The 15,410-nt window shown below is 44.8% G+C and overlaps 1 protein-coding gene across 4 annotated transcripts in view; it reads right to left on the bottom strand.

Moving 5' to 3' along the window:
* Positions 1-2,051: 2,051 nt before the first annotated feature.
* Positions 2,052-15,410, bottom strand: part of LOC141172519 (cyclin-dependent kinase 11B-like) — a 57,243-nt gene continuing 43,884 nt past the window's right edge. For all 4 annotated transcript variants that reach the window (XM_073656822.1, XM_073656824.1, XM_073656823.1 and 1 more), the window contains 11 exons: positions 14,695-14,760; positions 13,834-14,030; positions 13,656-13,746; positions 9,900-10,021; positions 8,400-8,505; positions 7,819-7,940; positions 7,388-7,495; positions 6,972-7,088; positions 3,285-3,433; positions 2,977-3,166; positions 2,052-2,388 (listed from right to left, as the gene is read on the bottom strand). In XM_073656822.1, the coding sequence (XP_073512923.1) occupies positions 2,296-2,388; positions 2,977-3,166; positions 3,285-3,433; positions 6,972-7,088; positions 7,388-7,495; positions 7,819-7,940; positions 8,400-8,505; positions 9,900-10,021; positions 13,656-13,746; positions 13,834-14,030; positions 14,695-14,760 (1,361 nt within the window). In that variant the 3' untranslated portion in view covers positions 2,052-2,295. The remainder of the gene's footprint in view (positions 2,389-2,976; positions 3,167-3,284; positions 3,434-6,971; positions 7,089-7,387; positions 7,496-7,818; positions 7,941-8,399; positions 8,506-9,899; positions 10,022-13,655; positions 13,747-13,833; positions 14,031-14,694; positions 14,761-15,410) is intronic.

The following is a 15,410-nucleotide window of genomic DNA, read 5'->3' as shown; positions in this document are numbered from 1 at the left end:
ATTTTACGTTTCCTATGGGGACTAAGAGTTAATTCAAACTTTGTTTTTTTTTTTATGACTTTTTTTTTTTTTTTAACGAATTAACTAGCCTTTTCCTTTTTTAAAAAATGAAGAAAAAAAAATGTGGTATTGATGTGTCCGTAAAAGTGCGATCTATCAAAAAAAAAATCAAATGAATTAACACACATGCTGTCTACCACTAAACCACTAAAGGGTTACATATTCCCATCCGCGTTCCTTTCCGAGGTTCCCCGATTCGCAGCGTGACTCATTAAATAAACTCCTTGTGTGGATCAGAAGATCTATAAAGAATCTGCAGAGTCGGCATTAAGCATCTGCCTCCAGCATTGTCCGGGGTCTTTGTTGTGGGTTCTGATCGTATTTTTCGTTGGCGTCGCTTGTATCTAGTGCTGGATCAGCAGAATAATGGGGGACAGGGGTCATAATGGCTCCCAAACCTGAAATCCCCTGTGAACCAATAACTGGCTGAGCAACATATACACAAGTAAAGGCCCCTATACACCTTACAGTAAAGTCAGCAGTATGTATGGGGGTCTCCCGACAGAAGATGTCGGTGATGAGAAGGATCTGGCTTGCTCAATTTCAAAGGCGATCCCTTCAGTTCTGCACGAAGAATCTGATAACAGAAGAGTCCAGCAGCAGCTGTCACTGATTACTGGAGCGCCAAGCCGAACGTTCCTGTGTATGGGTAATAGGGACAATTACCTAATCTGTATAGGGCCTTAAAGCTGGCCATACACATTAGAGAATGATGCTCTGGCCGACCGCCATCTCTCCCATACACAGGAGCGCTCCTCTGAAAAAGCTGATGGCGAAACATCTCTAACAAAGGCTTATCTCCAGGAGAACAAAGTGATCGGTAGTCCGAAATCAGACATGTCCAACTGATATCTTCCCCGATGATCAGTGTAGACCGAACCCATCGATATCAGCCAACACTAATCTAATGTGTACGTGGGTTGTAAAGGTCACCTGCAACAAAAGTAATTAAGATGGAGTCAAGAGCCGACCCCACCTGTATACATGGCTAGGGGCGGCTGCGTCATACAGCTGACACCTGCCTGCATCTACTGGGATCGGAGAAAACTCAAAGTTTAACCCCTTCTGTCAAGTGACTTTTGCACCTAAGCGTTAAGACAGAAAGTGACCATCTGTTGCCCCCACGGTGGCAATGGACTGCCAGGTCAGCTAGTGGACTAATAAAGGCCCCTGGGACTGCCATCTTCCTCGCTTAAAAGGGTTTTGTGGGATTACCATTTTACCTCCATGCACTTGTCTAATATAAAAATACGGCTCAATCAGTATTTATTCACCCTCCGCTGCTCCGTAACTTTGTTGACATGCAGAAATCACGAGTATAACACATGACCGCTGCAGCCAATCATTGAACTCAGCGGTGTAGATGGCACAAAAACTACTAAGCCCGTGATTGGCTGCAGCGGTCATGTGCTGTAGTAGTGACATCACTGTTGCAGCCTGTCCACAACGACCAGAGGCAGTGGTAGAGAGGCAGCTGTGGGAGAGTAAAAGCTCAGTGTTTTTTTTTTTTTTTTTTAAAGAGAACCTGTCAACTAATTCATGTTGCCCTAACTGAGGGTAGCATGAAGCTGCACGACTGCAGTCTGGTATATTTTACTCTGAAACTATCCACAAATAAAATATTCTCCAGCTGAACTAGTCTGGTGCTGCCCCCAGCCGGCTCTTCCCAGCGCTGCTGGAGGTGATTGACAGGTCATTCCCATAGTGAGAGACCTGTCAATCACCTGCAGGGGTGCTGGGAGTAGCCGGCTGGGTTCTTTAAAACATATACACTCTGAAAAATCATAAAAGCTGGAATCTAACTAGGCGCTGTTGGTAAAACGGTCTTTTGTCAAACGATATCCGCCAGCCCATTGTTGTAAGCCCTATAGGAGGATTTTCCCTTATGGGCCAGGCTGCAGACCTTTCATCTGTTTCGAGCTTTCTAATATCACAGCATAAGACCTGAACCTGTGCCCCTACTAGGTGAAATTTGTTAGAAAGAAAGCGGATTTAAACAATTAAAAATTGCATTTTATTTCTACAAATATACAATAGTGAAAAATAAATACGTCCAAGACGCCAGTCCCTGCTCCTGTGCAATGGTCCTCCACTGGGATAAAACGTTCATGATGTGACGTACCGGTGGACACGTCTGTATTGTACAGTGTTGATGGTTCGGGGACTTGAATCCTCGTTGTCATTAATATTTGTTTTAAAATTGGAAAACCAAAGTCTATTCCATTTCCAGCAGACTTAGAACTTGAGGCTGAAGCCCGGCCCGGCCGCCGATGCCCCCTGATTGGTGGTGGTAAGGTGAAACCCTGTGTCCTTGAGATCATCGTCACCCTGAAATAAAACGGAGGAGAAGATGACGATGGAAGAAGCACAGAATGTAAAGAGTATCATAGATGTGGCCATGTATAGTAATCGGATGCATTATGTGGCCTTAGATAAGTGGTATAATAAGGCCCTGTACACACAGTGTTTTATGCCTCCATCAATGCTTATGGCATAAACACCGGGAGCTTTTCCTTCAAAAGAGAGAACAGATTTACTATAAATTTCCACGTAGCAAATGTGGAAATTTGCAGCATATTATAGATTAAATTAAACAGTCGGATCATTTTGGGTGAGATTTTACCAAATGTCATCCATGAGCTACATGAAAAATCCACAGCATTAAGCGGACTTGTGGTGTATAATTTTCGCTCGCTGACACTGCTTATTTCACTCTTTGCTGGGCTGTAGCACATCCATGGCATTTCCACAATGAAATCTGTGCGGTTTGATGCGGATTTTGGCTCTGCACATTATTCCTAACGTCCACATTAATGCTCCCACTATTAATATTAGCAGGGGTCTAATGCTGCATCATCCTCCCCTGCGGCAGAAGAACTGCACTAATGAATGTAAGCCCTGGATGGAGAAGCTTACCAACTCCTTGTATCCGAGTCCACCCTCTGGGGGGCGAGGGCTTGTGGCACGTTTCACTCTCGGCTGTTCACTTTTTGCCGGCCATGTAGGAAACATGGACGGGTCGATTGGCAGAGGGGTCTCACCGAAGTATTCGTGCTTTAAGCCGTCTTCTGCGGTGATTCGTTTTGCAGGACAGTAGGTCAGGAACCTGGGGGGACACAACACAACATTATCTGGGGGATAGAGGACCTAGTGACAGCCATCTTCTAATGATTCCTTCCACTATAAATGGAGACCAATATCATATGTAACCGTGAAATACTTACTTGTTCATGAGGTCAAATCCTTGGTCTGACAGCAGAGCCCCAAATCTCTTTCGGAGGTTGTTGTAAGGATATTCAGAGAAGGTCATTTTCTTTATGGCTGGAAGCTCATTGTAACCGGGCCAGATCTTCTCACTTGGGGTTCCAAGATCCTGGAAAAGAAATAAGGTACAAGTGACTGATCATTATATACAGGATCCAGGAGAGCTGGGAGCATCGGTAATACAGACACATGAGATAATACTTCTCACACAGTAATTCTTCCCAACAGATCATCTCCAGGCACTTTGAGCAGTTTGGACTCTCTAGGCTTCCATAGCGGTGAATGTGGAAGCCGAGACGAAAGTGTGGACTGGCCGCCAGCATCAACACAATTGCCTAAGATATTCTCCCTGAACTATTAGTGATCAGATTACCACCTTGTGTCCTGTATCCACATTACATTGCGCTATTGGTGATACATGCATTATTTTGTTCGTATACCTTTTTACTTCTTTGCTGTGCACTGACAGTAGTAGCGGCGGAGCGCTGCTGCTTAAGTGCCCTATACTGCGATATTGCCATTACACCTATCTTGTGATCCTTTATATAATACTTACCGTATATTCCGGCGTATAAGACGACTTTTGAAGACTGAAAAATCTTCTGTCTAGTCTGGGGTCGTCTTATACGCCGGTAATGCTTTTGAACTTTCAGAAATTGACATGCGGGGATACTCTGGGGGTGTTAATAAGCTGCCGTGGCCGTATCCCTGCCATGTGGGAGTTAATATAAGGTGGAGGGAGTTAAAATACGGCGGCGGTAGGTCCAGACAGTCAGCGCTTCTGTGCTGAAACTGACACATCGCAGTGTCTTCCCAGCTCCGGACACAGCGCAGGGCTTCTGTGCCGACAGCTTTCACTTGTCACAGAAGCGCTGCGCTGTGTCCGGAGCAGGGAAGTTCGCATCGCTTCTGTGACAATATATGAAAAGCCGGCAATTCAGCAGCGGCATAAGCCGGCACCCGACAATTTAGAATAGAAAGAATAGAGCTTCACACATAGATTAGATAGATAGAAACATGTCAGTCACATATATATGAAGTACAGTGACAGTGTTGGTTACTGTACTTGTCATTTAGTGTAAAGGATTTATTAAAACAAATAATAGTGTTTTCGTGCACCGTCTCTTTAAGAAAGCCGGCCGGCAATTCAGCAGCGGTACCCGACAATTTATAACAGACAGAATAGAGCTTCACACATAGATTAGATAGATAGAAACATGTCAGTCACATATATATGAAGTACAGTGACAGTGTTGGTTACTGTACTTGTCATCTAGTGTTAAAATAACGGATTTATTAAAAAAAAAATTGGCGTGGGGTTCCCCGTAATTTTAGGCTCTAGCGGAGGTTAAGCAGACAGCTGGGGCAGATGTTTGAAGCCTGGGAAGGGGGTAATACCCACGGAGCTTCCCAGGCTACTAATATCAGCCCCCAGCTGAATACCTAGCCTTTACTAGCTATTAAAATGGGGGATCCCAAAAAAATGACGTGGGGTCCCCCCTATTTTAATAGCTAGCAAAGGCTAGGCAGACAGCTGGGGGCTGATATTAATAGCCCAGGAAGGGAGCCATGAATATTGGCCCCCTCCCAGGCTAGAAACACCAGCCGTCAGCCGCCCCAGAAATGGCGCATTCATAGGATGCGCCAATTCTGGCACTTAGCCTCGCTCTTCCCACTGCCCTGTAGCGGTGGCAGGGGGTAATAGGGCTGGGGTTGATGTCAGCTTATAATGCCAGCTGACATCAAGCCCAGGTTAGTAATGGAGAGGCGTCTATAAGACACCCCCATTACTAACCCCATAGTCAAAGTTAAAAAAAACACAAACACCCAGAATAAAGTCCTTTAATTGAAATAAAGACACAAATCTTTATTGCTCTAAATTAAACCATACTTACCGTCACGCCCATTCCAGCTGAAGCCAGCGATCTCCTGCAATAAAAGAAAAATAATAAAGCAACCTCATCCTTACCTCTCCATGGTTCCCACGACAGCTTCAGCTCTGCTACATCGAGATGACAGGCTGGACCGCAGCAGAACGCCGCCATCCAGCCTGTCATCCCGCAGACACTGAGAAGCGCAGGCATGCTTGCGCTGCTCAGCGTCTCTCTGTGACGACATCCAGATGAGCCGACAATGAACTCAGCTCACCTCCTGGACGTCCGTCACTGACAGCGTGGGAAACTTCTACTGCGCATGCGGGGAGCAGGAGAATTTTCCCACGCTGTCAGTGACGTGCATGAGGTGAGCCGAGTTCATTGGACATGATCTCGGCTCATCTGGATGCCGTCACAGTCAGACACTGAGGAGCACAAGCATGCCTGCGCTTCTCAGTGTCTGCCGCATGGCAAGCTGAACGGCAGCGTTCTGCTGCGGTGCAGCCTGTCATGTGAATGTAGCAGAGCTGGACCGGTCCTGGGAACCATGGAAAGGTAAGGATGAGGTTGCTTTATTATTTTACTTTTATTGCAGGAGATCGTTGGCTTCAGCTGGAATGGGCGTGACTGTAAGTATGGTTTAATTTAGAACATTAAAAAATTGTGTCTTTATTTCAATTAAAGGACTTTTTTCTGGGTGTTGTGTTTTTTTTAATTACTTTACTAGAAATTCATGGTGGTCATGTCTAATATTGGCGTGACCCCATGAATTTCGGGCTTAGGGCCAGCTGATAATGCCAAGCTGGCCCTAACCCCTTTATTACCCAGTGAGCCACCGCACCAGGGCCCTGGATGAGTTGGGTACAGCGCCAGAAGATGGCGCTTCTATGAACGCGCCATTTTCTGGGGCGGCTGCGGACTGCAATTTGCAGCGGGGGGGGCCCAGAAAGCTTGGGCCTCCCTGCGCTGCAGATTCCAGCCCCCAGCTGCCTAGTTGTACTTGGCTGGACACAAAAATAGGGCGAAGCCCCACGTATTTTTTTTTTAATTATTTCATGAAATAATTAAAAAAAAAAGGGCTTCCCTATATTGTTGTGTCCGGCCAGGTACAACTAGGCAGCTGGTGGTTGGGGGCAGCCCGTTCCTGCCTGCTGTACCTGGCTGGACACAAAAATATGGCGAAGCCCCACGTCAACATTTTTGGGAAAAATTAATTACAAAATTAATAATTTAGGGACTGCATCTTTATTAACCCCTCAATTGTCATTTAGTGTTAAAATAAAGGATTTTTTAAAAAGAAAATTGGCGTGGGATCCCCCATCATTATAGTCTCTAGCGGAGGTTAAGCAGACAGCTGGGGCAGATGTTTGAAGTCTGGGAAGGGGGTAATACCCACGGAGCTTCCCAGGCTACTAATATCAGCCCCCAGCTGAATACCTAGCCTTTACTAGCTATTAGAATGGGGGACCCCCCCAAAAAATGACATGGGGTCCCCCCTATTTTAATATGTTTATGAGTGACAGTTTTCCTGCTATATACCTGCATGTCATAAGAATTTAAATTAAAAAAGGACCATGTTAAATTCAAATCTGTTTTTTTTTAATTTTTACCGGTGTTTGGTATGCGTTGGAAAAGGGGTAGTCTTATACGGTGAATATATCCTAAACTCTATATTTTAACAGGAAAGTAGGGGGGTCGTCTTATACACCAGGTCGTCTTATACGCCGGAATATACGGTATATTTCAAACAAATGCAAAAAAAAACAACTTTACCTTAAAGACCTTGTTGATCTGATCAATCTCAGATTTTCCTGGGAAGAGCGGCTTTTGGGTCAGAAGTTCTCCAAATATACAACCAACGGACCACAAGTCTATGGCTGTGGAGTATTCCTGGCAAGAAAATAATGAAATTATAAAAGACTTGAAAACCAAATCCACTTTATTTAATGCTTATTAATGGAAGCATGCAAACAATGCTGACATATGTATGTACCTCCACAGAGCAAACTACCACAAACCCTGTGTAGTCCGATCCTGCCGCTTACCAACCCATGTCCGGCAGATTAGTAAGAAGCGGCGGTGTACTATGTAGAGTTTACAGAGCTGTTTTGTCTGATTTTAGATATATTACACTAATAAAAAATGGTTGTAAAGGTGACAAAGTCCATCAGTCTCTTCGTAATATATACCTTAGCACCAAGCAGAAGCTCTGGAGCTCGATACCACAAGGTGACCACGATGGGGGTATAAGGTTTTAGAGGAGAGCCATATTCACGAGCCAAACCAAAATCTCCAACCTGTTAAAATAAAAAAATAAAGCACAACTAAATTTAATGAATTATGAAAAAAAAATAGACGGATGTCATATACCAGCACTTCTAAAATATTATTACAATAAATGGATTAAAACAAAAGCAATGTCTGCACCTTATGTCTGATATAAAACACTTCTGCACTTTGCTATCAAGGTTTCCCTCTCCATCTACACATCAGGGAACTCCATAAAAAGCAGCGTCCGACCCTGAAACCCCTAATTACTGCGATATGTCACCAATTGGTGGAGGTCTGATTGCTGTGTTAGTAGTACCGTGCCACTTTGGAGACGAGGCAGAAGCCGTACCTTTAATATTCCAGCGTGACTGAGCAGTAAATTCGACGTCTTGAGGTCCCTGTGAAGAATCCAGTTATCATGGAGATGTCGGACGCCCCTTAACAGCTGAATCATAAGTGTCTTCACTTCACCTGCGGAGGGAAGAGATGGGGAAAAGGGTTTTATATTGGATTTTTTTTTCTTTCCTAAAATAAAATCTGGTTGGAATAATCTGTTCTGTACTAATAAGTAACAGACGTCGGCTGGAAAAAGAAGAGAGGAACTTGCTGGAGCGATTAATTCATGTTCAAGAGTTTTTAGGAATTCATTCCAGTTCTGAGAAGTTTAGGACTTTTAAAAACTTGTTCCAGTTTTGTATCAGGACTGAAAGGTGGAAGATTTAGTGCCTCAATAGATGGAGGACATCAGTGATAGATGACTACAGCCTCCAGTACAGAGGCCACCGTTATTCAGGAAGGTATAAAATTAAATGGCCACCATTAAGAGATCTGGTTGCAGGGACAGACATTCATTGGGAACAAGATCTCCCAAGTTACAAATTAATATATTAAAAAAAAAATCAACATAAATAAATCCATCTATTCATCCACCTGGTAGGAAAGGCTGTTTCATGGTCTCCATGAGGCTTTTCAGATCATGCTCCACATAGTTCATCACAATGTAGATTTTGTCCATATTGCTCCCAACAACGATTTCCTAGGAAGAAGAGAATCAGCTCAAGTATCAGGACACAGTGACAGCGGCAGAGATTATCATTTTCTGGCCAGATCTCTGAATGTAGGGTAACTGGGGCGATGATTGAGCCCTGTATCCCCAACCGAAACCAGAAAAAGGGAAAAATAAAGAAACTTGTACCATTACTACCTCCGACAGACTCTAAGCTAAAATTGGTTTAGCTCGGCGGTTGCAGAAGGAGTGTAGCTGGTGAGAACGCAAGGTCCGGAGTCCCGAAAAAGAGATTAAAGGGGTTGTCTTAGTTTCTTGCAGCCGAGTTATACAAGGGTTTCACAAAACCAAATATTATTCTTTACTCGCCCTCCCCTGAGTCTCTGCTGATGCTCCTGGTGTCTGTCATTGTCTGCAGCGATGACAACACTGCAACCAATCACCAAACTCAGCGGCTCATGCTGTCAACTCCGGAAGAGCCAATGAACTTGCTGATTGGCTGCAGTGCTTTCAATGTTATGGAAGAGCTGCAGGCGGCAACAGCAGAAGTGGAGCTTTAGCGACGGACCTGGGGAGGGCGAGTGAAGCTCAGTTTGTCTTTGCTAAAATGGTTCCTCCGCAATCAATCTTTATACCACGTTTGTCAAAAAATCTAAACGGTTGATATCTGCCAACTGATCTCCTACTAATCCCATTAGTGGGGATGCCCCGGTCCCCCCCAGGAGGAGCGGGGGAGAAGGCCCCGGTCCCCCCCAGGAGGAGCGGGGGAGAAGGCCCCGGTCCCCCCCAGGAGGAGCAGGGGGGGGGGGGGGGGTCCCGGTCCCCCCCAGGAGGAGCGGGGGGGGAAGGCCCCGGTCCCCCCCAGGAGGAGCAGGGGGAGGGGGGGGGGGGGAGGCCCCGGTCCCCCCCCTGGAGGAGCAGGGGGGGGGGGGGGGCCGCAGTCCCCCCCAGGAGGAGCAGGGGAAGGCCCCGGTCCCCCCCAGGAGGAGCAGGGGAAGGCCTCGGTCCCCATTGCCTGAGCTATCAAATGAATCACCCTGTAGCCTATTTGCCAAATCCCCCATTAATTTTTATGGAGAAGGGTGTGACCACGTCTATATTTTTGGGATGAGGGGCCATGCCAGCGGTTGCACTATAAAAGTCTATCAAGGAAAAAAATAAATCCTTTTAGTAAAATGCAGCTTAGGAATAAGCGGTGAAGCGTTCATGTATATGTAAGAGGGTCACCGCAAAACCAAACCCACTCATTACATTCGGGTACATTTCATTCCAGCTGTCTCAGGAAATGGCCGAGACTAGGAAACAATATCTGTCATTAACATGTGGGGAAGGAAGAGAAAAAAATAGCAGGCTGAAAACCCAAACCATCTCTGCAGTCTGACATTGACTAACAAGGCATCTGCAGCGCTGTTTCTGATGCTTACCCGCACCCTGACAATATTCTCATGCTGGGCTTTTAATATGGTATTGATCTCCCGGAGGGAAGTTATAGGGAATCCTTCCTTCTCTTTTTCCATTTTTAACCTTTTAAGGGCCACAATTTCATCTAGACAATAGAAAAAAATAAAAATAAAAAAAATAAAAAAATGATTTTTAGTACCTATGTAAAATGTCTGTTTGAAAACTATGATTTCATATATTGTCCACCGGGGGCACTGCGCTGTTAGAGTCTAGGGCGTATCCGTATCCAATCATTGTAAGGCGCGGTGTATAGACTGGTTATGTGCTCGGGTGCGTCACTGGTGGACACAAGAACCATGGGTGTTGACTGCCGACATGAAGATAGCCAAAAATGTCATCTTCCCCTCCACAGGCTACACCAAAAAGAGGCAACAAGTTGTTCCAGAAAGAAAAACACACATACACCCAACAGGGAAGCAGCGTCACCCAATGAAGGCTATGAGAGAGGGATTTTATGGAAAGTACCAAAAATCCTTGTTTCAAGAGCTCTTCACTGGAAGACGCAGAAACCAAAGCAGTGCCTCAGGTGGGGATAAAAAATTAGAAAAATAAGGAGTGGAAACCCTTGAAGAAGCCTGAGTGATACCCGCCAGCAGCACCTGCTAAGACTCTCATCCATAGATGCAAAGGTATGGACTCTGTAGAACGTGTTCTGAAAATCATGTGGTGGCCTAGCAAAATTGTAGTGCGGAGGTCTGACGGAGCAAAGGTCAGAAAGCCCTCAAAAATCCGAGGAATGGCAGACCGTATCTAGCTAGAAATAGTTGCATTAGAAGCAGGCAATCCCTTGCAAAAAACAGAGAAAGTCCAAGCACCTGAAAAGGGCGGTGGTGATGGACAAGTAGAGACCTTTCGCCACATCCAATTTGTGAAGGTAGTTCTCTCTTGGACGAGATGGGAGAGGGCTAAACTATATCCTCATTAAGGTGGAAGACGGAGACCACTTTAAGGAGGGAGGGAACTGGACACAAAACCGCCTTGTCCCTGAAGAAAACGAAAAAAAAAGGCGAGTGACACGAGAGGGCCGCCAGCTCGGAGATCCTTCTGATGGATTCCATGTCGTGAACTGCGGGGAAACTTCCTGTAAATGCTCAAAAAGGGTAAAATATTCTAATACCAGGTTGAGATCCCACAGGGGGAAAGAGTTAGCAGTAGGAAGGAACTGAATGGGCAAAACCGTAGAGGAAAATCTTGACTGGAGATTTGGAAGCCAGATTTTTTTTCCTGGAAAAGGGAGAAAGATGGCCTTTCAGGAAGCTGTAGGCCCAAGCCAGCTTCTAGACCAAAATGTAAGAAAGCAGAGAGAAAAGAAGAGAAAGAGAAGGACATGGGAGCGATGCGATAGGATTCACACCATTGGAAAAAGGCCTTCCAGGTACAATGGTAGACAAGAAATTAGGAGGGATTCCATTCTTTGATGACGGGCTGGACTACCTAATCCGAGAGGCCTTCCAAGACAGCAGCCTCAACAGCCATGCCATTATACTCGGCAAATGTGAATTCCGGTGGAAGATAGGACCCCGGAAAAGCAGGTCTGGACAATCTGGAAGAAATCCAGGGACATTTTTGATGTTGTAGAACACCTCTGTGTACCAGCACCATCTGGGCCAGTCCAGATCCACGAGAATGACTGGAATCCCTACTGCCTTGATCATCTTGTTATGCAATCACAGGATCACCAGCGCGTCTGAGGTCAAATGCTAGTGGATTACAGGACATGGACAAGTCTAGGAACTAGCAAAGCATCCTGAATGCCATCTCATCCAGAAGCAGGGCTGTGGAGTCTGAGTCTGTGTCCATTTTGATGGAGTTGGAATCTGTATAAAAAGGACCGACTCCTAAAATACATAATCAATTGGGTACAGTAGTAAAATGCAGTTTGTGGGGAACATTTTTTCATAAGAATTTGGGAAAGTTATGAAATCTCCTATAAATGTCTGTCCTATTCCTGATCTAAGGGTCTAGACTTTTAGCTGAGATGAATCTGTGCTACAGTAAATTTATCACTTAATCATGAGCCATGTATGAGGGAGTCGGAAGTCGTGGAGTCGGAGTCATGGAAATTGAGGCAGTCGGAGTTGAAGGTTTGGCTTACCGACTCCACAGCACTGCCCAGAGGGCAGACATCAGTGGTGACTACTTGCCAATAAAGGAGAGGAAGGAGCGGTCTTGCCGAATAAGGGGAGAACAGACTTGTCAGAGGAGTGATTGTCTAACCTGAGGGGCACAGAAGGACAGAGTGCTCAAAGGAGAGAGGGCACCAGTACGCCATGGAAAGTAGAGCAAGTTGGAGCTATCTGGGATGGAACTGAGCAGAGAAGATGGCTTTTAAAGAAGCAACTATTTTGCCTTGACTGGTACTAAAAAGCTGGCTGAACGGGATTTCTTGGAAGTTGAGTCTGTACTCCATACTTTAAGCCAAAAAATTTTGTAAATGGCAATGATGATGTCCACTGCCCGAGAAGAGCATATGGTGGCCTCAAGTGAAGAAGAGCAGAGGTATTTTGCCTGCCTGTGGTATCGGGTAGACTAAATCAGCAACTTCTGGAGCTGGAGTGCCACAGAGGATGCCCTGAAGTATCTGCTTTGACCAGGAAATTGTCTTAGAGACCCAAGTGGTAGCAAAGACTAGGTGCAAGTCAAAACCCACAGTCTAGAGGGCAGACTTACCCATATAGACTTTAAGTGCCTGTCAGTCGGATCCTTTAGAGAAGCAGCGCCCACAAACGGCAAGGTGGTAAAGTTAGATAACTTAGATAGAGACCACTGGTACTACCTTAAGGAAAGCAGACAATTTAGAGAGGAGGTCAACTGAGAAAGGATAGAGAATATCCAAGTACTAAGGTCCATGAAAGCGTTTGTCCAGGTTCTTTCACTCCCTGGTCAGAATTTTGTCCAACTCAGAGTGGTTACACCTCATGGTGCGTTTGGCTTTCTTAAGGAAGTCGCCTTCTGCTGGAGAAAAGATATCTGCTTCCTTCACCGGCAAGCAGTCACTGCCTAGCTGCATTTGACTGTCAACCATGTCTCTTAAATTTAGAGGATTGGTCAGTAATTAAAGGTAAGTACCGACCGCCTGAGAGAAGTAGAGACCTGTGACAAACATGATCGGGTTTCCTGGCCTGTAGAGAAAACAAAAAACTAGGTACAAACAGATCTGAGATCCCAGATGTCTGTCTGCCGCCTGGATGACACTAAGGTCAACTTCGGTAGCTTGGTGCCTGTAGGTGTGTAGCCTGCAGAGAAAAAGACGACTTTTGTGCTTACTGTCAGCAGCCAACACCCATTGTTCCTGTGTCCCCTAATTAAGCGCCCGAGAAAAACACAGATGAGTGCACAGTGTCCTACAATGACTGAATATGGATACGCTGCCTTTCTGATCTAAATACTTACATGTTTTTGCCTAGACTAACAGAACAGTGCCCCCGCTGGAGAATATATTAGATCACACTTTTTGGACACTTAACATATAACACAATATGTGTTATATATAACACAATGAGGCTGATTAACTAAGCTAACCTGTCTCACATGCCTTGCACCATATTTATCCATAGACCTGAAATAAGAGTGTCCTATCCTAAGTCATATTGCAAGGCTTGTTAAAGGGTCAATAATTACTTGTAGGATCGCTGCTTCCAACAGGTGGCAGTAACACGCCCTTATAGCTAACGTAAAACTAATGCTGCAACTCTAAAAACACAAAAAGCTTTACTGACCTGTCTTCTTGTCCTTCGCTCTGTACACAACTCCATAGGTCCCTTCCTCGATCCTATTCAGACACTGAAACTCCTCCACGCTGCGGCAGCCCTGGTAAAAAGCGGAAAAATGGGTGAAATGATCATCTCAGACCAAGAATGCTGTATTATTATTATGCACGTGTGTCCTTCATGTTACCTGTAGAGCCGGAAGATATTTAGGCAATTCTTGCTTCAACTCGACAGGTGCCATGACGGGAGAATCGGGAACAAATTCACCTTCTGTCTGAGCATTTAAATGTGGGCTCGCAATTCTAATTTCTTCTTCTTCTTCCTCCTCCTCCTCTTCTTCTTCCTCACTCTCGGGAGAGTTGTAATCAAATCTGGACTCTGTAACTGCGAAATAAGCAAAGTTTCTGATACCGACAAAGCGACAGATAATACATTGAGCATTTGGGTAATATTCTTAAAGGGGGTTTCTGGTTTTACAGTTCAAATGTTTGCAAATAAATTCAGTGTTGCCTATCTGCTGCCAAAGCCATCAGCGTTTCTCTGATGCTCCCAGACGGTCCTCGCTCACATGGGTGTAGCAACAATGGATGAACACAGGGATTAGCTGCAGCGGTCACGTGTATAAAGGACGTCTCCGCTGCAGTCATGTTAGCAAAGTCAGGTGAAGAGCAGCAGAGGGAACGACACTGCTGAAAACAATGCCAAATTTGTTCTTTATTTTCAAGCATTTCAGTAAATCGAGCTGTAAAATCCATTGATTACCAATTTTGATGACCAATGGAGGACAGATGATGTTCTCTGGATCAGTGCAGCTCACGCCAGTGAAACTTTGTTGGAGAGAAGACTTCTTTAAAGGATATCAAATCGCGAGGGTCTAACATCCAGCAACACCCCCACTGCCAGCGACATGCTGTAAATACTCAATAGAGCTGGTTGCCCAAGTTGGCCACTACAGGAACCGTATAGTGTATGCCACCACTTATTTTGCTGTCCTCCAATGGGGACGATAACATCTACTACAAAAAGTAGATCAATATAGGACTCTTACCAAAGGGAACGTGATTCCCATTCTCTCTCTCCTCTTCCTCACTCATCTCTTCATCGCTGACCTCTTCTGCAAAATAATTAATAGAGATTATTTATTTATATATATATATATATATATATATTTATATATATATATATATATATATATATATATATATATATATATATATACACACATATACATACATACACACACACACACACACCGCGTGCAGAATTATTAGGCCAATGAGTATTTTGATCACATGATACTCTTTATACATGTTGTCCTACTCCAAGCTGCATTGGCTTGAGAGCCAACTACCAATTAAGTAAATCTGGTGATGTGCATCTCTAATGAGGAGGGGTGTTGACTAATGACATCAACACCCTACATAAGGTGTGCTTAATTATTAGGCAACTTCCTTTCCTTTGGCAAAATGGGTCAGAAGAGAGATTTGACGGGCTCTGAAAAGTCCAAAATTGTGAGATGTCTTGCGGAGGGATGCAGCAGTCTTGAAATTTCCAAACTTTTGAAGAGTGATCACCGAACAATCAAAAAGGCGCAAAATAACTGCCCATGAATTGAGGAAAATCAAGCGTGAAGCTGCCAAGATGCCATTCGCCACCAGTTTTGCCATATTTCAGAGCTGCAACGTTACTGGAGTATCAAAAAGTGTGCGATACTCAGGGACATAGCCAAGGTAAGGAAGACTGAAAAACGACCACCTTTGAACA

Source organism: Phyllobates terribilis, unplaced genomic scaffold (genome assembly GCF_046119375.1).
Source record: "Phyllobates terribilis strain yellow unplaced genomic scaffold, ASM4611937v1 Scaffold_12__6_contigs__length_324123572, whole genome shotgun sequence".
Taxonomy (NCBI): domain Eukaryota; kingdom Metazoa; phylum Chordata; class Amphibia; order Anura; family Dendrobatidae; genus Phyllobates; species Phyllobates terribilis.
Note: the sequence above shows the minus strand (reverse complement) of the source record. Positions and strands in the feature narration are given on the sequence as shown.